This window comes from Alternaria arborescens (assembly GCF_004154835.1).
Source record: "Alternaria arborescens strain FERA 675 chromosome Unknown contig_91, whole genome shotgun sequence".
NCBI lineage: Eukaryota > Fungi > Ascomycota > Dothideomycetes > Pleosporales > Pleosporaceae > Alternaria > Alternaria arborescens.
The window spans coordinates 1-19783 of record NW_021167946.1 but is presented as its reverse complement, the minus strand read 5'-3'; the positions used below and the strand labels follow the sequence as shown (position 1 = coordinate 19783).

Sequence of the window (19783 nt, the reverse complement as noted above, 5' to 3'; positions counted from 1 at the left end):
TTGTTGTTGTTCGCTTCCTAAAGACGCACCATGTGGGGCTGGCAAATAGCTTTCTCCTGGCATGATGCATGTTATTACATCAACTGGCGTTGGCGTCAGTCATGTAGCGCCATCGCGATAGGGAACCGTTGAAATCGAGGCTGAAAGCTTTTGTGAAGTAGGTTCTAAAGGGTCTGAAGGTTTGGAAGATTCTGCAGACGGGGAGGAAGAAAACGATAGTCCGCGTACGAAAATGGGAGGGGTTAAAGTTCATGTCCATTCAATTGAGAATTTTTGTGTTGCTTTGGGTACAACGCCTTGCCTTGCGGCTTATTTTGTCTCTTCCGTTCTTATCCGATCCAGGTTTCCTTTCTTTGTGATACGCCACCAATTGACCAGCAAAAAAGTAAGATGCTAAATGCGATGAAATATTTTGTCCGCTCAAACAGCCCTGTATGCTGGAGCCCAGACCTAATGAAGTTGCGATGCGAGAACGCTCAACGCTCGATCAAACCCCCGTGAGGGCGAGAGCCAGTGACAGAAGGGAATATGTAACATGAAGGAAACACCAAAGGTATGAACAGCTAGGAAAATCGTATCGTACAAACGTGTAGAGACATTACATCTTGCACATAACGTGGATGAAATCAAGGGAATAACGTTAGATCAATCATCGATCTGGAGAGTATTGCAGGGCTACTCGACGGGAGCCGCTCATGCTGCTTCGTGGAGAGGAGTTGAGCACGAAGTCAGGAATTGGAGGTGTCATTGCCCGACTAGGAGGAGACGGACTCCTAGACTTGGACTGTATGCTTGCAGCACGTTCGCGAGTGAAGCTTCTGGCCTGATGAAGAGAGGGAGGGCCTACTGCAGTTTGGCTGAGATTACTGCTCGACCTCATCCGGTTAAATGAGCGTGGAGGGCATGCGATCGCTTGGTTTGAGTATGGGCTGGCCATAATGCTGGTACCAGGCGTTGCTGCAGGAGGTGGTAGACCAGACGGACTTTCTGACCTGAATAGTGGATGAATATGAGCCTCGCTGCATGCCGGACTAGGAGGACGCGAAATGTCTGGCATCATCCTGGGAGGTGGGGCCAAGTCTTCATCCTCCTCCTCTGGAAGCTCTGAAAGGAATGGACCGTCCAATGCACGCGCAGGCGAATTCGGGCGACTGCCGGGAATTGGCTCCAAAGTCGTGCCTCTTGATGGTGCTGCTTGCAGAACGACATCGCGTGCTGGAAGACTCACGCTGCTTGTGTCCCAACTATCGAAACCATCTGAATGGGAGATGGTATCGATTGACTGCCGATTCGAATAAATGCTGACTGGGACGTCTTTGGTGAAGGACTTCTGGCTGATGAGAGTCGTACGCGATGTGACTGGACGGACTACGTGACGAAGAGAATCTCTGAAAGATTTGAGTGACTGTGATGAGCGAGTGGAGAAGGTAGGCGAGGGCAAGGCTCCTAGAATCTCAGGTTGCTGGTGAGCGGCCAAAGGGGACGAAGGTTGGACTGGCTCTGCGAAGTGGAGATTGTTTGGGCGTGAAGTTCGCAGCTCACTCATGACTGAGTCACGAGGACCTGATGTGACGACGGTCTGCACTTTAGGTGTCTTGCGGTTCCACAGGGACGAAGTGTAGAGGATAATCTGACTGGAGCAGGAGATGACCCAGGCTGCTATTTGACCTGAGACATGGCTGTCCCAGTCTGAGACTGGTCCACTGAGGGGGCCAACAGTAACTTCTGCCCATCTTGACTTGATCATGATGATCAGGATGAGAGAAAGTACCAGCGCAGCGCCTGATACAAGGACGCTGGTGGCTACAAGAGCCTTTCTTGCCCGGCCTGATCGTTCTAGAGCTCCGCGGACATCTCCTACATTGTGGAACATGTAGAAGCCAATGCAGCAGAGAGAGACAACGTCGACCGTGCCTGCCACAGCAGCAATGTTGACGAGGGACGATTGAGTCGAAGAAAACGATGCTGCCTCCAGAATAGACAAGATTGAGTCTGCAGCCGTGCTTGACCATGCAACAACGCCGATGAGAGAAAGGTAAAATTTGCGAGACTGTAACATGATGAAAGGATTGCGTGAGGTTGTTGGCCAGCTCAAACCCCAGCCTGAGTGCTGTTTGGTGGAAAGGCGACAGTCAGCCCGGAGAACCTCGAGGTATCGATGAGACAGCAGCAGTATAGTCGTATTATAGTACCAGGGGTTTCCAGGGGGTACTGTCGATAATTGGTTTTGGTTGACTGACACCAAAGAGGATGCTGCAGAGAAGTGGGTGAACTATCGGTTGAAATGCAAGATGGAGCCCCAGTGTTGTTGCTGTGGAGAGGCGCGAAACCGGATACGCGCGAGACGAACGCGTTGCAGGAAATAATGCGGCTGTATAGCTGCAGCTACTATAGTCGAGCAAGCCGTTACGGGGCGTGGCTGATGCGGGTCTAGGCCGGATATAGTATATACGTTATGGCTGGCCGATCTTCGGTAGGCGACTAAGAATTACGACGGGTTTTGGGAAGCGAGCGTTGGAGGATGACGAGCAACGACTGGTTGACGAGCGATGCAGTGACGAAAAAGGGACAGGACGGCGGCGTGAAGAGGGGAGAGCATGTGGGGAGGGACGAGAAGTAATAATAAATTTAGAAGAAGTCGAGAGGGCTGATGTGTGCCCATTGTTTCGTGGACTGGCCTGCAACACGCGTAGGACAAACGGGGAAACCCCTACTAGTACGCTGGGATGCACGCAAGCATCTATCCAGCATGGCGCTGCACGACCTTGAGGCATGGTTACCGAGTCCTCAGGCATGGCCATGCGATATTGGCACAACAGAATGCAGTAGCTTGGCCGCAGAGCTGAGAGTATAATGGCATGCCTATGAATCAGTTTGCTGGCACTGGTGCCGGATGCACTGGAATCTGATGCAAAAGAAGAAAAACGGTTTGTCTTTTCGAAACACGAGCAGAGGCAGCCAATGGCAGGCCTGACCGGCTCAGGCGTCGAGGGCCGGAAACAGTTCAAGGGCCTACCTGTCAAAGTTTAAGGTGTGGAGCTGCGGTAAGTTTAGCCCTTCATTTCCTTACGCGTTGTTTTGGCTATGCGTTCGGCAGACACAACAAACAACCCTACGAAATGGCGTTCGGACAATTTCCAGGACTGATGAGCTGTGGAGCCTCGCTCGATCTGCCATGTAAGCGCTGGAGGAGTCATTACGGAGGTGCAACCGACGATAGTCCCTTTCTGCAGCGCGGAGGTCACAGCATATCCATAGGCGGCAGTCATATAGTCGGCGTGTCGTAGCCAGAGTTTGCTATGGCGGTGAAACGGTTGCCCTCGCCTCATAATTGGCGACTCATGGGCGGCGATTGAAACAAAGGGCCGATCAGATGTGCTGCAGATGGCTGGGCGACGACGATGACAGCAACCTTGTCAGGTTTTTGGAGTTGTTGGTGCGCGGCATCTGGAAGCGTGCCGTGTGTCGATGGATGTCAGCCCACTAGGCCGGGGAGGAGATGAAGCTGCGGCTGGGCGATCTACTGTTGCGTCACTGGCCGTGTTCTGGCCGTTGGGGGCCCTGCAATGGATTCGCGAGCCCTGAGCTGGATGTCAGCATTCGTTACAAAAAGCAAAAGTCCCGTGACCGTGGTGGGTGTGTGGGTGGGTACGTCAATACCGAGGTATAGGCGTAGGGGTCTTCGCGTTCGCTTTAGCACTGAGCTGCGTCCTGTCAATCGATGGATCGATGCGTGCCTGGAGCCTGTAGTGCGCCACACGTCTGTGGCGGCAGAGTGTGGCGGGTGAGATGGCGATGTGGTTGACGACAGAGATTCTGCCTAACTCAACACTAACGGACTTTGTTTCCACATTGTTCTGAGCAAACGAACCACGCTTTATAAGAATAAAAAGACGACAGTTGTCTCGGCTTTCTATCACTTGCTGCAAGCTTCCCTCACTACTCAGGTACTACTAAACCCCGCCAAGAAGTGGAAGTGCCTCATCATCCCCACTACCTCATCTTGAACATCAACACCCCACCCGACACAGCTCCATCTTCGAACACGCACGCAGCAACCGCCAAGATGAAGATCACATTCAAGGTATGTCCTTTGCTGCACTTCCGGCCGCTACGGAGCCACAGCTGATCACTCCGCAGGACCTCAAGCAGAACAAGTTCGTCATCGAGGCCGAGCCTTCGGAAACGGTGCGCAGACCCGCCACATGTCGAAATTTATCGCAACCACATGCTAATACACGCACTAGATTGGCGCCCTCAAGTCCAAGATCCAGGCAGAGAAAGGCTGGGAAGTTCCCCAGCAGAAGCTCATCTACTCTGGTAAGCTTGCAGCCGCACCCGGCGAGGTGGCATGGCAGCTACAGTCCAGTCGCTGACACAAGACAACAGGCAAGATCCTGCAAGATGCCAACACGGTCGAGTCGTATAACATTGAGGAGAAGGGCTTCATCGTCTGCATGGTCTCTAAGCCAAAGGCCGCTGCATCGACAAGTAGAGCAGCGCCTTCTACACCTGCCCCAGCAGCAGCCCAGACGCCTGTAGCTCCGGCCGCACCAGCGCCTTCATCCAGCACACAGAACGCCCCTGCTACACCATCGCCAGCACCGGCCCAGGCGTCCGGCGAACGCTTCAATGACCCCTCGGCTCTGACTATGGGTGGAGAGCGCGAGGCCGCCATTGCAAACATGGAGAGCATGGGTTTCGCAAGGGCTGACATCGACCGGGCCATGCGCGCCGCCTTCTTCAACCCCGACCGCGCGGTTGAGTATCTTCTGACGGTAGGACAAGCAACGCTCCTGCCATTCAGACACGTTCTAACGTCCTTCTAGGGTATTCCCGAAAGTGCGCTCCAGGAGCAGGCACAACAAGCACAAGCTCGTGCCCCAACCTCGCCCACCCCGCTTCAAGGCAACACAGATGCGCCCGCACCCACCGGGAACGCACCTTCCGGAGGTGATGAGCCGATGAACCTGTTCGAAGCCGCTGCCCAGGCCGCCCAAAATCGCGGAGGTGCTGGCGGTGCTCGCTCTGGTGGTACTGGAGGCGGTGCTGCGGCCGGTGCGCTCAACGCCCACTCTCTCGACTTTTTGCGCAACAATCCGCAGTTCCAACAGCTACGACAGGTTGTACAACAGCAGCCACAAATGCTTGAGCCTATTCTACAGCAGGTTGGCGCAGGTAACCCTCAGTTGGCGTCGATGATCGCAAACAACCCCGAGCAGTTCCTGCAGCTCCTCGCAGAGGACGCAGACGAAGATGCGCCACTGCCACCCGGTGCCCAGGCCATCTCTGTGACCGAAGAGGAGCGCGAGGCTATTGAGCGCTTGTGTCGCCTTGGCTTCGAGCGGGATCTCGTTATCCAGGCCTATTTTGCATGCGACAAGAATGAGGAGCTGGCCGCAAACTTCCTCTTCGACCAGCCCGATGATGCGGACGATCAGTAGAGGCCTTCGAGCTCTGTGCCATCACTGTGCGACCCTACCATACCCGATATTGACATTCGTCCGTCTGATATCACCGTTACAATCGCACGACAAATATCCCTGAAAATTGGACGATATTATCTCGAGTCCATTCCCATTACACGGCTAAGTGCAGTACTTGGGATGCGGAAAGGAATCTCCGACCAGTCCTACTGATTTCTATGACGATACATGATACCTTCCGCATGCGGCACGGTTAGGAGCTGCAACTGCTGATTCTCTGGGTAGTTCGAGGACCAGCATGCGCTTGCCAGGCTGAGTAATAGCTCATCAATAAATCATCCAATATCCAATATCGAATTGTAATGTGTAACACTACCAAGCTGACATGACTTCCTGACAATCGCTACTTACCCCTAGCCTGTTACACATCGGTATCGCAGTTGTGGTAATTTTACGCGAAATCCTATAGTCGACCCAGGTGGCAACAAGGGAAAAAGCACGTCCTCGTTGTCTCACTCAGCCTCCTTTGAAAAAACAAAGCAAAGGTCGCGTATCTCATGATCCTGCCCTGACCCTACGTTCACATCTCCTTTTTCCGTTTCCAAACGGACAGGCCTTTATTTTTATCCAAGACCCCAGGCGGCCCGCTCCCTCCCTGAGTCCCGCTCCCTGGTGCTGGGTCTTCTTTTTTGATTCCATGTCGTTCTTATCTAGGCTGATCTTCTCGTATTACGTATCTTCTTTCCTTTGTTCGACCCTGAGTAAGTGGATAGGTAAGTTTCAACGAATCTTGTGGTGTGAGTTGTGCTACGATGGTGATATCAGGGGCTGTTGCGAATGTTCGACGACAGCAATCTCGAATGATGTCGCACGCAACGAATGAATAGTAGAGAAGAACATTTGCGCTCGAAAAGGATCAAGTTGGTAAAGCAGTGGTATACAAGTAGACTAGCTAGAGAAAACATTATGCTTCCACAGCAGCAGCCTTCCTCTTGCGACTCCTCTTCTTCTTTTTCTTCTCGCCTTCGACAATGTTGCCGTCCTTGCCATTATCACGCCCAGAGGGTGCAGCAGCCTCTTCTTCGCCGACCAGAGCCTCAAACCCACCCTTGGGTCCGTCCGGATCGCCGAACGTGTCTTGTCTCCATTGCCTGATACGCGCCTTCTTACTGAGGAACTTCTTGTCCTTTTTCTTCTTAACGGGATCTCTGAACGCTGCTAGTTTCTTCAGTCCAGCAAACTCGTTCAGCGCCTTGTCATCTGCGAGCAAAATGTCGCGCGCAGTCAGACCGAAACTCGTGGGAGACGTTTCGCGATAGCGGAAGCGGGAGGCGGCCTTGGAGGGTTTGGAAGCAAGTGCTGCCTCGTACTCCAGGTTTTGGTTGACGAGGTTTTCTATTAGGCGGCGATCGCGACGGGCGGTGGATTTGGCTTCTGCACGTTCTTGTTTCCGCTGCTTAGAGGACTTCTTGGATGATGCACCAGTTTCTGCTTCTTCTTGTTCTTCGTCACCGTCCTCTGCTCCGGCATCGGGCATCTCGTCGTCTGATGAAAGGTCGGGTCGCTCTTCGTCAGAGTCATCCTTGAAGTCAGGAACGAGATCTTTGATGTCGATATCATCGTCAAACTTGGGCTTCTTAGGCTTCTTGCTCTTTTTGCCGCCATCTTCCTCGTCTTCGGCGCCAGCCTCGCCGTAATATGCATCGCCAAAGCGCTTCTGCATCTCAGCATCCCATTGCTCGTCTGACCAGTCGGCTTCCAACACATCCTTCCACTCCTCTATCTTGAAATCCCTGCCGCTAAGACCTCCGATCTGGCGAATTTGCTTGACCTTGTTCTCCATGTCTTCGACCTTGAGCTTCCGGAGACGTGCAAGGTCTTGCTCCTTCTCTCTCTTTTCGGCTTCTCTCTTTGCCCTGGCCATTTCACGAGCCTTCTTCCGACCGGTCTTATCATCTCGGCGGACTGTAGTGCTTGCAACGGCATCACGCGCGTAGGTCATGATTTTCTCATTTGCGCCAGTTGTGTCCTCAAAGTATAGGTTGTATGAGTTCTCCCATTCATCGGCAGCAGCATCTTCTTCTTCGTCGTCGGACATGAGTGGTTGGAAGCGGGCAGATTGTGTAGGCACCCAAGCGCGAGATGCCATGAAATTGGACAAGAACGTCTCGGGGTCTTGGTCAGCTTTCTCGACATCTTCGGCAGTGATCTTGACTCGATCGTTCTTGGCCTTCTCTGGCTTCTGTTTCGCGACGATAAAATCATCATCATCTTCCTCATCTGCATCCTTGAGCGCCTTGACGAGATCCTGCCTAGCATCCTCCTGTTCCTGTGCGTATGTCTTGGGCGGCGCATCCTCGTCCTCGTCTTCAACTGTGAACTTTCCCTCAAGTAGATTCTTGGTGTGGTAGTCTCGCAGCGTCATTGACGGCTCCTTGTTCTTTGCATCTGCGTCATTTTGGCCGTCCTCGAGTTCCTTGTAGAATTTGGCTTCCTTGTTGTAGATGCGAGGATCTTTTGCGCGCAAAGCCTGGAGAGTAGCATTGACCTGTTGGTCGAGTTCCTCATCGAGCAGTTCGGCTGCGTCATCCTCTTCCACGCCTTCTTCAGAGTCTTCGGATTCGTCGCCGCCGTTTTCGAACGCTTTGTCCTTGCCGTACTTTTCCTCTACTGCTTTGAGTTAGTAGCTGCAAATGACTCGACACAGAATACGCGTACGTCGGAATTTCTCCGCCTGCTTCTTGTTGTGCTCGTATTTGCGAGCGTATTCCTCGTTAACCTTGAGCGACACTCCGCCATGATCGCTGTCGGAGCCCTCGTCGTCGGTGTTGTCGAGCAACTTGGCCTTCTTGGTGGGTGGCTCGCTCGTCGCATTCAGCTCGCGTTTGACGCCGTTGGTGCGCTTCTTGTCCTTGGTGCCTGCCATGGCGGATGTTGAGGTGGTTGTTGGACTGGCTTGCGCCGGATGGTCACAAAATTTTGGTGGAGTCGGCGCTAGCGCATGAACCCTGACGTTCGCCGCGGCAGTGACGATGGACCCGCCGCAACCCCAATCGAGCGGTACGTGAGGGAGGAGAAGCGTCAACACGCGACACGCTCGAGTGCGCCTTCCACCATGTATCATAGCTCCCTTATCTAGTCTTGTTCAGCTTCCTTCTGCGATACCCATTTCCATAGCGTTTCTCCACGAGCAGCCGGCAGCATGGCGGAAGAGAAGCCGCCGCAGCTCAGCATAGAGCCGGTATCCAGACCGCTGGATCTGATGTTTGTCCAGGTGACTTGAGCTGGAGAGACAGACACGCTGACCAAGATACCCAGACCAGTCGTAATCAAAGAAGCCGCCCTCGATTCACCCACGTTCCGCGCAACCGCTGTCCACTACGGCGACCAGATCGAACTGATAGAACGATGGCTCACCTCGTTCGTCACGGCAACGTCGAAGCTTGCCGCCGAATGCAACAATATGCAGGCACTCGTAGACACGTACATACAAGCCTCGCATCCCCCGTTACAGCTTTCTGAAGCCGTCGTCGACCACGATTACACCGTCCTAGCCCTGAAGCGATTCGGAGAGGGCGCGCGCGAGTTCTGGAATGGCACACTGCGCAGCATGAAGAGGGCTGAGCAGACCATGTGCGAGCCCATGAGAGCATTTGTGTCCAACGACTTGCGCATGCTGAAGGAGGCGCGGAAGAACCTCGACTCAACACAGCGCACATTCGATGGAGCCATTGCCCGTTATGCCGGCCAAGTCAAGACAAAGGAGGCGTCATCGCTGAGAGAAGATGCCTTCCAGTTGCATGAGGCGCGACGGGCATACCTCCAAGCCAGCATGAACTTCTGCGTTATGGCTCCCCAGGTGCGACTGACACTAGACAAGATACTGGTCAAGGTCGTCAACGAGCAATGGAAAGACATGAAGGCCGCAACAGAGGCTTCAAGTAAAGGCTTCAGCGCGTGGACTTCAGACGTCGAGCGTGTACGAGGCTGGAGTAAGGAAATGGAGAACGGCGAGCGTGTCTTCAAGAGAGAGCTGCATCTAGCACGGCAGCAGATCGAGGGTGCAGCCGAAGTCAGTGCAAGGCCTTCACGAGACTTGGATACATATGCAGCTTCGACCGTCCCCTATCTTGGCACCGCGCCTTCGTCCGCAAACCTACAATCTCCAGCAAAGCCTGAGTTTGGCATCGAGAAGGCAGAGAAACAAGGCTGGCTGTTCCAGCGCACAATCACTGGCAAGCCGGCCAGGACCTATTGGGTCAGACGTTGGTTCTTCGTCAAGAATGGCATTTTCGGCTGGCTCACGCAGGGAACGCGCTCCGGTGCGGTTGAAGAATCAGAGAAGATTGGTGTGCTGCTATGCGGCATCCGACCAGCCTTTGCTGAGGAGCGACGCTTCTGCTTCGAGGTCAAAACGAAAGACACTACCATCCTTCTCCAAGCCGAGACCCAGAACGACATCACCGAGTGGATCTCCTCCTTTGAGGTTGCCAAGCGCAAAGCCCTTGAAGATACATCCAAAGATCTGTCGGGTGCTGCATCCGTTGACGCTGCTTTCTCCATAAGCCCTCCAATAGCTCCCGAGTTTGCCGCAAAGACCTCCGAGGGACACGCTGGCCACCCGGGTGAAGACACAGTCGCTATGGACCGTACCGAAACGCTCGGTATTCCTGGTGGTGATGCCAATGCGACACGCGGCAGCTTCGATGTATCGTCTCGACGTGGCACTACAACCGAAAGCGATAGCAGCCGTCGCGATCACACGGCTAGGATCATGGAGAAACTTGACCTGACAAGAAAGTCAACAGTAAGCCCTCAGTTGAGTGGAAGCAACCCCTCTTCTGCCAGCGGTGGCATTGCTAGTCTCATCTCCGCGAGTCTTGCCTCAGCTAGTCATAACATTGTGCAGGTTGGACAGATTGCCGCTCCTGCACCTGGACTCCCTGATACTCGCCTTGTCATGGGCCAGACACTTCCTTATACTAGTCTAGCTCCTTCTACCCTTGCGAGCCCACCAGCCCCGACAAACCTTAGCAAAGCCGCTGTTGCTGTGAGTGGAGAGCGAGGTCTTGGGACCGGTCGTTCGGGTAATATGCCTGGTGGGCTTATGGCCAACCTATGGGGCTCAGTCAACTGGGGATACGTCAACGTTCTTGGGCGCGAAGAAGAGACCAACACCCGTGATCGTAGTCAATCTGGACCTCCAAGCCCCATCAATCCATCTCCAGTCCTTGGGCCTAGTGATGAGAAGAATGGAACAGAGGCAGCGCCTACTGTCCCGACCAGCGCCGCTCATCGCAAGTCAAGTAGTATGGGAGGTCCAATTCCGATACTCAACAAACCCAATGCCGAAGAGGTTGATTTCCCAAACTACTACCCTCTAGCTCTGCGGATGCAAGACGCACAGTTTCGTATACTATTCCCTACTGTGCCACGGGCGGAGAAAGTTGTGTTAGTATTCCGTGCGGTATGGAATCCGACAGAGCAACAAGAGTTCCCCGGACGTGTGTACGTCACAACTAAAAATATTTACTTTTACAGCAATCATCTTGGTCTTGTGCTCATTACTGGAATAAGCATGGCTTCTATTGATGAAGTCACCGCTGCACCCGGCAAGGATTGCGACTTTCTTTTCCTACACTTCAAGTCAGGTTCCAGAGAAGATGGTGCAACTAGGCTTACTGTCAAGACGTTCCTCGAGCCTCTCAAACTGCTCCTGCGTCGCTTGAACTTCCTTGTACGCAACACTACCTCTAGGGAGCACAACCTGGAAGAAACGATAAAGGGAATGATCAAGATGGAGACGGATGAAAGTCTTAATTCAGCAGGTGAGGAGGGCTGGGAGGAAATATCCCCAGACACGCCTATTGACCCAAATACCTATGGTGGTGGGAAGAATATCAAAGCCAGTCTCCGCATCGATGGCAATCTATTTGGGCCATCTGGTGCAAGTGCTGGAAAGAACGCCACCAAGTTCAAACTTCCATCGCAAGCTGTAGTCTTCGCCCCTGCTGGCATGACGCAAGTCGCCGTGGAGAAGGAATATGACATTAGCGCGAAAGGACTATTTCATATACTCTTCGGCGACAAAAGCGCTGTATTCCAGTTGCTTTACCGGGAAAGGAGAGCATCCCGCATTGTTCAAGGGCCCTGGATCACAAGCGACAAAAACCTCCAACGAAGGGACTTTGAATATGAAGTCGCGCAGCCGGGTAAGAACGGAGCTATTGTTATAAACGACTACCAAGTCATCGAAGTCTTGAACGATCATCTTTGTTATGTGGTCTCAGATCGCAAAACGCCTTGGTACCTGCCAGGCCAAGAGCGATTTGTACTTCTCAGCAAGACTGTCATCACACATGTCTCGAAAGCACGGTGCAAGCTGGCTATTCACACAAAGGTAGACTGGAAGCGAAATCCACGTTTTGCGAAGAAGCTCATCGAACGTCAAGCCTTGCAAGATTTGGAACTTGAGGCGCAGGACCTTGTTGATGTCGTCAATGACCAGGTCGCAAGGCTCGGTCACAACAGAAGCACGAACAAGGTTACGGGCATTTTTGGTCAGATTGGGGCTCAGACACAAGCTGTGCAGCTCGATGCACAGGACATCCCACCACCAAACCGACCGCGAAAGTTCAAGTTACGGCCACAGACGACAGCTTCTTTTGTCGCGCAATATATCGGTAACATTGTCATCAGTATGCTGTCAACAGTTATGAGTTGGATACTAGCGATCGGCGCAGGGCTCGGCAAAGTCATTTCAGCACACTCTTTGCTCTTTGGTCTTCTGTTAGTCAGTGGTGGTGCCAATTTCTTCTATACTTCAAGAGACAGTTGGAGCTGGTGGCATGAGCGAAATGCCGCAAACTACATGTCGCGACTGGGCGTCAAGCCATCGACTACAATGACACGCTCGATTTACATTCGCGACATCGAGGAGTCGTTCTTGAACAGGAATAGTACGGGTCTTGAATTTTCAGTGCCAGTTGCGGCCAGCACCGATAACAGATGGTCTGTTGCCCTCGACTTGAAACCCTGACATAGCTAACTTTGCACAGCCATCAGACATTCACGACCCTCCTTCACGACCCCTTGTCGACAGTTTCGACACAGTCATTCTTCAGACCCTCCACACATAGCACCCAGCGTCTCCACCGTACGCGACAGAGCCTTGGCTCGCATCGTCACGACCTACTCGTTGCTCTACGGGTTGTTAATCGAATTGAGAAAGAAGTGGTGGAAGCCGAATACGAGAACTGGCTGCTGGATGAGACACACAAATGTAGCAAGGTTGGAAAGCTCTTGGAGAGCGCAGCCAAGAAGGGGAAGGAAAAGCAGGTGGAGGATTGGGTGAAAGGTTATTGCGGGGACTGTCAGAAGAGCTTGAGGGTGGTTGAGGAGAGCCGGAAGGGTCTGGTTTGAGTCTTGCTTCGGCTGGTTGTTGAGCTCAGATTGGACAAGGGGTCAGCGTACCGGAAAACAGTGTAATGTCGTCGTACAACCCACAAAACGTAGAAAAATTATTTCCGCTTGAAAAATGTGCTAAAACCTCTGTCTCCCGCATAAGCTCGTCTCGGGCTGGTCGCTCTGACGCTTGGTTTTTCCTACATCTACCTGGACACTTCCTGGGTTCTTCACCTCTCCCGCCCTCGCGTTTGCGCTCGACTTAGATCCTGACTTCTCTGGGCAATTCCAATCAGTTTGCGCAGCTAATCTGCTTAGTCAAACAACTGCAGCTATGGCCATGATCGGTATGATTTGCAAGCTCACAGACGACAGCGTTGTCGTGAACGGCGACCTCAAAATCTCATTCCGAAGGACAGTTCGCGTACCTGAAACTAAGGAATCAAACTGGCTCCCTCCCGACCTTGGCGCTTTCCCACTCAAACCCGTATCGCAACATAGCAAAAACCTGCCTCCTGGTATGGCTGTCAAGGGAGGAGTGCTCTTCCCCATGCATCGTAAGTGTAGCCAATGACTGCTTGTGACAAAGCGTCTCAGTCTAATGAACATGGTCCAGAACACGAGGCAATGTGGATCAACTTCAGTACTGTTCACGAAGATATGTTGCCGTATATGATCAAGATCTACGTTGGCGGCGTAAACGTAGTCTCTGCCCAAACTGCTATGGAGTCCATGGCCAGCCGCTCCCGTCTACAAGTACGACTGCAGACGACTCTGTCTAACCCAAAACCCGCGTCTCCTCTCCAAGATTACGTCGTGGTACCGGGGCAGAAGTGGATTGATGGGATTGCTAACGGAGACGGTACAGTTCGTCAATTCGTTGCTGCACCTTTACACAGCGGACTCTCGGTTGAAACGCAAATGACTGGCAAGGACGCAATAGGCGGGATACAGATCGAAATCACGCCTTACAAGCTCCCTTGCCCGTGTGAGTTCCCAGGTAGACCCATGCAGATCTTCCTGAAGCAGCTCGATGGTTCGACCAAGACCTTCAATGTCACAAACTTGGAGCCCATCGAGAACTTCAAGCTCCGTATTCGCGAGGCCACGGGTATTCCTACCAGCATCATCCGCTTAATATATGCGGGTAAGCAACTTGAAGGTGAATTACTTGGATCACAATCTAAGTAATACTAGTACGCTAACTCTATGCTAGATAGGCGAAAATTTGAAGACTATCGCATCTCCAAGGAGGCTACTATCCACATGGTCCTCCGCCTTCGAGGTGCCGGCTCCCTTGTACACATATCCACACCTGAGATGAACACCGCAGCTGGCGGTCTCATTAAGCAAGTCATACATCGCGATATGCATCTACCCAACTGGGACACCACTAAGACGACCGTCTTCAATGCCCAGATTCTCAACTCTATGCTATACCAGGCTGTCACTGGTGCCAGGCCTCTTGTGCCCTCCATCCTCCACGAAAGATATTTACATCACGGGCTTCCTTACTACAAGATGTACGAGGAGCTAAGCAATATTTACGGTAACTTCCACATGGTCAAGTCTGTGGGACAGATCACAGGCAAGGTCGATTGTAAGGTTGTGACAAAGGCTCCTCGAATCGTGAAGATCGGGAAAGACCACAAGAATGTGAGCCCGCCAGGTCCGCCGCAAGTATCGCATACGATATTCAAGCTAGAGGACGCGTTGGAAAGCTATCATATTGCGAACTTCTAGGCTAGCGTACAGTAGCATAGGCGTCAATGCATGATGTTCAAGAGTTTGTGAAAATATATTTGGGGGTTTAGAGGCCATTCCAGGTTATCATATCGATTCTTGGCTAGGAATACAAGTGGATGTAGGTTGAGCCTCCGTTTTGCTCAATCGTGGATGCCTGGAAGATATAGGAGGAGTTCAACTACGTAGCCTAAATCAAAAGATGGATCTCTTCCTTCCGTGGCTCATCTCCCTACTCATGATCAGACTTTTGATATGGCGCCCTTGTATCTTGATGACAAAAGGTCCCCTCATAAAGGATTTCCACCGGTTTCTGATTGTCTCAGCGGTACTAAGTCACATTCAGCTCCCATGCTCTCTATTCGACCCTAGTTCCTGTCTATGAGGGCTGCCTCTCAAGCGTACCTTGACGAAACCAATATCCTGTGCCTTCTCGCGGAAAGCCTGACGACTCATGTTGAGTCCGTACTTGCGGATGATACCAGACTTCTTCTTGTCACCAGTGACAACACTGTCCATAGAATTAGCAGCTGGTCATCTCGTGAGTAAGATAGGTTCCAGCCTACCAGCCAATAGAAGCCTTTCCGTAGGTTCGTGGGCGCGAATACCAGACAGATTCATGTGACATCTTGGTGAGTTTGTTCGATGGGATTTGGAAAACCGCTCGTCGTTCAGCAGTCGGGAAGCTGTTTAGAAGTACAAGAAGAGTCTAGGCAGAGTTTTGCAAAGAGAATTTTGTTTGTGTGGGAGTAGAGGTGCATGATTGTGTGTGGTAGTACCTTGTTGGACACCATGTCTGGGATTGCATATCATGGTACTCGCAAGGGGATGCGGTAACGTGATCTGAAATATCACCTAATGCGTAATCACAGGCACCTTCTCTCATCGTAACGTGAGCGTTAAATCTGTCTTTGATGGCTTTGCGACAGCCGAAGACTGTCGTGCCCGAGATCATGTATGAGTCTATCTTACACCCTGAACTGGCACAGACGGTGATGACACTTCTCGATAGACAATGCACTGCAACAGGAGTAACGATGAGATGTAGAGATTCTACAGGAGTGACATTCGTTCTGACGTCTATCTGCTTGAGCCTGCTCAAAAAGATCTCAACGACGCACCGAAACATTCCATGAAGACAATCTTGACTACAAGCCGATACGCCCGACCGATACGCCAAAATCCATTTAAAGAAAAGGGAAGAAGGGCGATACACCCTGTGTAACCTGACTGCATGAACCATAACTATCACCCTTATGACGCTTCGTGACGGTGATGGCATCGAGTTTCCGATTTCCAAGTAGAGACTTGGAAACACCCAAACGTCTTTCCTACCACAGCCGATATACGCAAACCGCTCCTGTAAGCTATGCAAGATCAGCTGTCCTATTCCGTCCATGGTATAATTCGTGATGTTGCTCCAATGACGTTTAGCTGGGAAGCAAGGATCAGAGAGATGCAAATGGATTTTTGTACAGTCCCTGAAACCGTGTCAGAACGCATCGTGCGGTGCCAGCCGCAATTAGTGGTCCTCGTAGTTATGGACGTCGAGAAGGCATCATGTTGAATGTCGCAAATGGAATGGAACAATGCGGATGCGAACCGGCCGCTCCTCAACCCCCAAGAATTACAACATCAGGTCACCTAATTCTTTTCATATGTCATCAATGTCGTAGTAATCGTCGAAGCCGTACGGGGGGCGCCGTATCTGAGGTCTCGCCCAGCCGTTACCAACATCATCGTCGTCTTTCTCCGCATCTAACGGTGTCCAAACGATAACTTTTTTGCGTAGCCTCCAGCTTCTCTTGTTAAACCTCGCTTTCATGTCACGCTCTTTTCCGTATCCAGGCGATTTCTGAGTAACGTCTATATTGTCGCCGCGCTTCACTAAGACGAGTAATGCTTTTCGGGCGCCAGCCCCCCTGGTCAGCTCTTCGTCGTCAACCCTGCCAAATCCTTCAAGCTGATGCTCTTGTGGGTTCTGTTCAAAAGGCTCCCGCCTGTTCGTATCAAGGACGGATGTGCAGTCATTTTCCTCAGTCGCTCTGAACACTTGCACAACGGATCCGGAATCTTCTCCATCTCTGTTTGATAATCTCTTGTTCCAAAACCTGGGCTGAGGCTGACGGCAGATGTCCCCCGTTTCGCGAGATCCGTGGCTTCTGGAAGGGCTAAAGCCGAGCATGCGTGAACTCCGAGTAACATAGCGAAGCTCTTTCCATCCGTTGCCGCGGTTTATCAGGTTCGTAATAGCGTCATACTCCGGCGCAGCAGCAGCTACCGCAAATACTGTCAAGCAGTCCAACCTGAGTGCAGGAAGCAACTGGAAGATGGATTCATGACGGTACATGAGGTCGTCGAAACCTTTGAGATAGCGCATCATTGGGGAGCCGATCAACCGAAGGTGGCGGATCTTGGATACAGTAGAATCCGGTAATTCGGACAGCCTATTTAGCATAGTCTGAGGGTCTTCAAAATTGAAAGTAACACGCTGAAGCCATATGTCGCGTGTTTCGATGTGAATCTGGCGGGATACGCGCAATAGCGCGAGGGAATGTGGGGCAGGCTTGAGATACCTCTCGCCATAGCGGGGTGTGTATCGCAGTCCGAACGTCAGCCTCGTCGAGTTGAAAGCCAGCTCCCATATCTCGTCGCGCAGTTCTCGAGGCAGTTGCAACAAAGGACTCGAATCATTCAAAGCAGTATTGTCGTCTGTCATCCTTATCGACCTGATGGAGGTTTGGCGGGGTTCATTGTACCAGCGGTACCGGCCACTCTTGGGCGGGATAAAGTAGTCTTCGTCCTGGATCATCATCTTGGAGAAGGTTTGCCCTGCATTGGAATCGAAGGCCGTGGACGGCACCGAGACATGGGGATTGGCCGGCTTGATAACGCCTTGGTGGTGGTGAGCGCCAAGCAGGTTCCCGACTTGCCGTCACGCGACACCATATTAGTCGCCTGGCAATCTCGACTCAGCCACCTTCCATCTCCACCCAGTTGGGATGGTTACTCCACTCTTCTATCTCGACTTTTCCAATACTGTCAAAATGCCTCGCGCCCGCCGAATATCCCGCAGCTTGTTCCTCGTTCCTGGTTACAAGTTTCCCGGCCGACGCCCCGCTCCACAATCTGCGCTATACGGATGTCCAGACAATAAGCAACGCGTTAGGTTGGCGATTACATCAAGCGTATGCTTGGGACGCGTCTTGCATAGACTCCCGCACAGACAAAGACTCCGAAAATCGCGCTTTGAAGCTAACAGTACACAGTGGTACGCAGCTCTGAGGACCACACATGGAGCCGATATCCAGCCCTGGCAAATCATCGACGACACCGAATCCTGTCGAACCGCTGAGTCTAGATACCGAAGCCCTGCCAAGCATCTCCACACTCACCGAGATGCGCTGTTTACCACCTAAACGCTATGCCACATTGATGTCGATATCCCGTCTCAAGTTGCTATTACCGAGGCGTATGGCTAAGATGCATACAAGCGAGCCTGCCACCGGAACATCTCGGGCGCCATTTCCACCGTCGATTGGTACCATCGTCCTCCGAGCGGCACGGTAGGATGCGTCTCAACAATAAGTCGAGGCTGACAAGTATGCCGTTCCACTAGAACACTGATCTTGAGGAAACATATTCGTGCTTAAATCGTCAAGTTCCTATAACGCATGAACACTCTGGAGATCGACAAGCTTGTAACGGCTTTCTGGTGCTTGGTGCGGGAAAATTGAAGCTCGGGTCAGCAACGCAGCTGTGGATCAGACTCCATAGTCAGTCATTGGAACTCCGCCCAAATGCAACATGCGTGAGACCTATGCGTGGGGCTCCACAGCACATCGTTTGGTGCGGCCCTCGCCATGCCGGTACATTGTTCTCAAGCCGCATATGGATTGCATCGGTGACCGCCGGACAGGCTCCAATCATGGTATATGCGCCACAATAGAAGCACTCGATACGAGATGGCTTTCGGATACCTTCCTCAAGAGTCACCCTGTGTGCCCAAGATGAAGCAGTGGGGTCTTACACCGGTATACCGCTCTTGGACATACGACAGAGTGGATCTCTGGCCTATGCTGGAGGAAGTCTAGCCGTGTTAGCTTCTTGATAGGTAAGACTGTGCAAAAAGAATGCGGATACATGGCTACACTACAACGAACACCAAGCTCTTCGTAAGTACGGTTTGTGGCTTAGCTCTTTCCTGATCCTTGCTGGAGGCTCATGAAATGACATCGACCATTACCTCCCGCCCTTGGAAGCGCTCTTGACGGCCGACGTTTCTGGGTGGGCTGGGTTAAACGCGCGATATGCTTTGACGAATAGCTTGGCCCAACGACTGCAGTGACTTCAGGCCTGTTGACTGATACGCCGGGACCCTCTCCCATATCTCCTCGCTGATTGGATCTGCCAACCTTCTTTTTACGCCAATGGACCTGGTCTGTATCTACCTTGGGTTCTGTCTCAGTCTTCTCTAATGCTTGTAGCATGATTCATTGCGGTCTATCACCTAAAAAAGAACACGTCAATGGATAACACCACATTGTTGTCCTGTCGCATGATGGCCTTTTACCCTTTCTCCCCTAATACCAATCGTATGTTCTGCTACTGACCTGCATATTTTCGTCGTCAGTCCTCTGCAATTCTCCAACCTTGCGCAACACCTGGCCCCTCTTCCCTTTATTCTGCCAACAACGATGCCTACTTGTTTGCTCGTCGTCACGGCCGGCGCGCCGCATTACCTAAGCCACTTCCCTTCCAGATATCCGACTGCCAGACTTGTCAACAATCAAGCCAGCTTGATCGCTATCAAGCTGGCGCATCAAGCTGGCTAATCAATCAAGCCAAGCTGGAGTAGAGGTACAAATCAATCAAGCTAAGCTGCTGTAAGCTAGCTTAATTGTTTGGCTTGATTGGCTTAATTGGCTAAGGCCTACGCGTAAGGTTGTTAGGTTTGCCGTAGCAGCGATCACACGATACTTTTTTGGTGTTAAGGTCAGCAACTAATATACAAAAAAAATTCCTAACAACGCTGTATATACATATATATATACAAAAAAACCTCACGATAGAGCTATTACTGCCGCGATTTAAATACAGCAAAAAAAAATCTCCTAATACTACAGTGTGTCGCTGACGGCTGCCTGCTTCGGGCGACCGTAGGCGACACACTGTAGCACTAGTAAGTACAAATACAGTAGCTATTATAC

The 19783-nt window shown here is 52.0% G+C and overlaps 7 protein-coding genes across 9 annotated transcripts; 3 read left to right on the top strand and 4 right to left on the bottom strand.

The window, feature by feature from the left end:
- Positions 1–649: 649 nt before the first annotated feature.
- AA0111_g12617 (hypothetical protein) lies at positions 650–2059 on the bottom strand (the record flags this gene model as incomplete). Its single annotated transcript, XM_028646619.1, has 1 exon — positions 650–2059. The coding sequence occupies one exon, from the start codon at positions 2057–2059 to the stop codon at positions 650–652; it is 1410 nt and encodes a 469-aa protein (XP_028499785.1).
- A 2007-nt stretch (positions 2060–4066) lies between these two features.
- Positions 4067–5444, top strand: AA0111_g12616 (UV excision repair protein; the record flags this gene model as incomplete). Its single annotated transcript, XM_028646618.1, has 5 exons — positions 4067–4084; positions 4141–4188; positions 4248–4320; positions 4390–4778; positions 4830–5444. 5 exons carry the CDS (start codon positions 4067–4069, stop codon positions 5442–5444), a joined length of 1143 nt encoding a protein of 380 aa, XP_028499784.1.
- A 946-nt stretch (positions 5445–6390) lies between these two features.
- Positions 6391–8352, bottom strand: AA0111_g12615 (hypothetical protein; the record flags this gene model as incomplete). Its single annotated transcript, XM_028646617.1, has 2 exons — positions 6391–8096; positions 8145–8352. 2 exons carry the CDS (start codon positions 8350–8352, stop codon positions 6391–6393), a joined length of 1914 nt encoding a protein of 637 aa, XP_028499782.1.
- A 276-nt stretch (positions 8353–8628) lies between these two features.
- AA0111_g12614 (hypothetical protein) lies at positions 8629–12848 on the top strand (the record flags this gene model as incomplete). Its single annotated transcript, XM_028646616.1, has 3 exons — positions 8629–8690; positions 8745–12437; positions 12485–12848. The coding sequence occupies 3 exons, from the start codon at positions 8629–8631 to the stop codon at positions 12846–12848; spliced, it is 4119 nt and encodes a 1372-aa protein (XP_028499783.1).
- A 316-nt stretch (positions 12849–13164) lies between these two features.
- On the top strand, positions 13165–14573 carry AA0111_g12613 (hypothetical protein; the record flags this gene model as incomplete). Its single annotated transcript, XM_028646615.1, has 3 exons — positions 13165–13387; positions 13447–13992; positions 14047–14573. The coding sequence occupies 3 exons, from the start codon at positions 13165–13167 to the stop codon at positions 14571–14573; spliced, it is 1296 nt and encodes a 431-aa protein (XP_028499778.1).
- Positions 14574–14863: 290 nt separating this feature from the next.
- On the bottom strand, positions 14864–15201 carry AA0111_g12612 (hypothetical protein; the record flags this gene model as incomplete). 3 transcript variants are annotated; one of them, XM_028646612.1, is made up of 3 exons in its annotated part: positions 14864–14904; positions 14972–15084; positions 15140–15201. In XM_028646612.1, the coding sequence occupies 3 exons, from the start codon at positions 15199–15201 to the stop codon at positions 14864–14866; spliced, it is 216 nt and encodes a 71-aa protein (XP_028499779.1). The 3 variants fall into 3 exon arrangements, with proteins under 3 accessions (XP_028499779.1, XP_028499780.1, XP_028499781.1); XM_028646613.1 differs by having other exon boundaries at positions 14896–14904; positions 14979–15084; XM_028646614.1 differs by lacking the exon at positions 14864–14904 and having other exon boundaries at positions 14916–15084.
- Positions 15202–16227: 1026 nt separating this feature from the next.
- Positions 16228–17388, bottom strand: AA0111_g12611 (hypothetical protein; the record flags this gene model as incomplete). Its single annotated transcript, XM_028646611.1, has 1 exon — positions 16228–17388. The coding sequence occupies one exon, from the start codon at positions 17386–17388 to the stop codon at positions 16228–16230; it is 1161 nt and encodes a 386-aa protein (XP_028499777.1).
- Positions 17389–19783: the final 2395 nt, after the last annotated feature.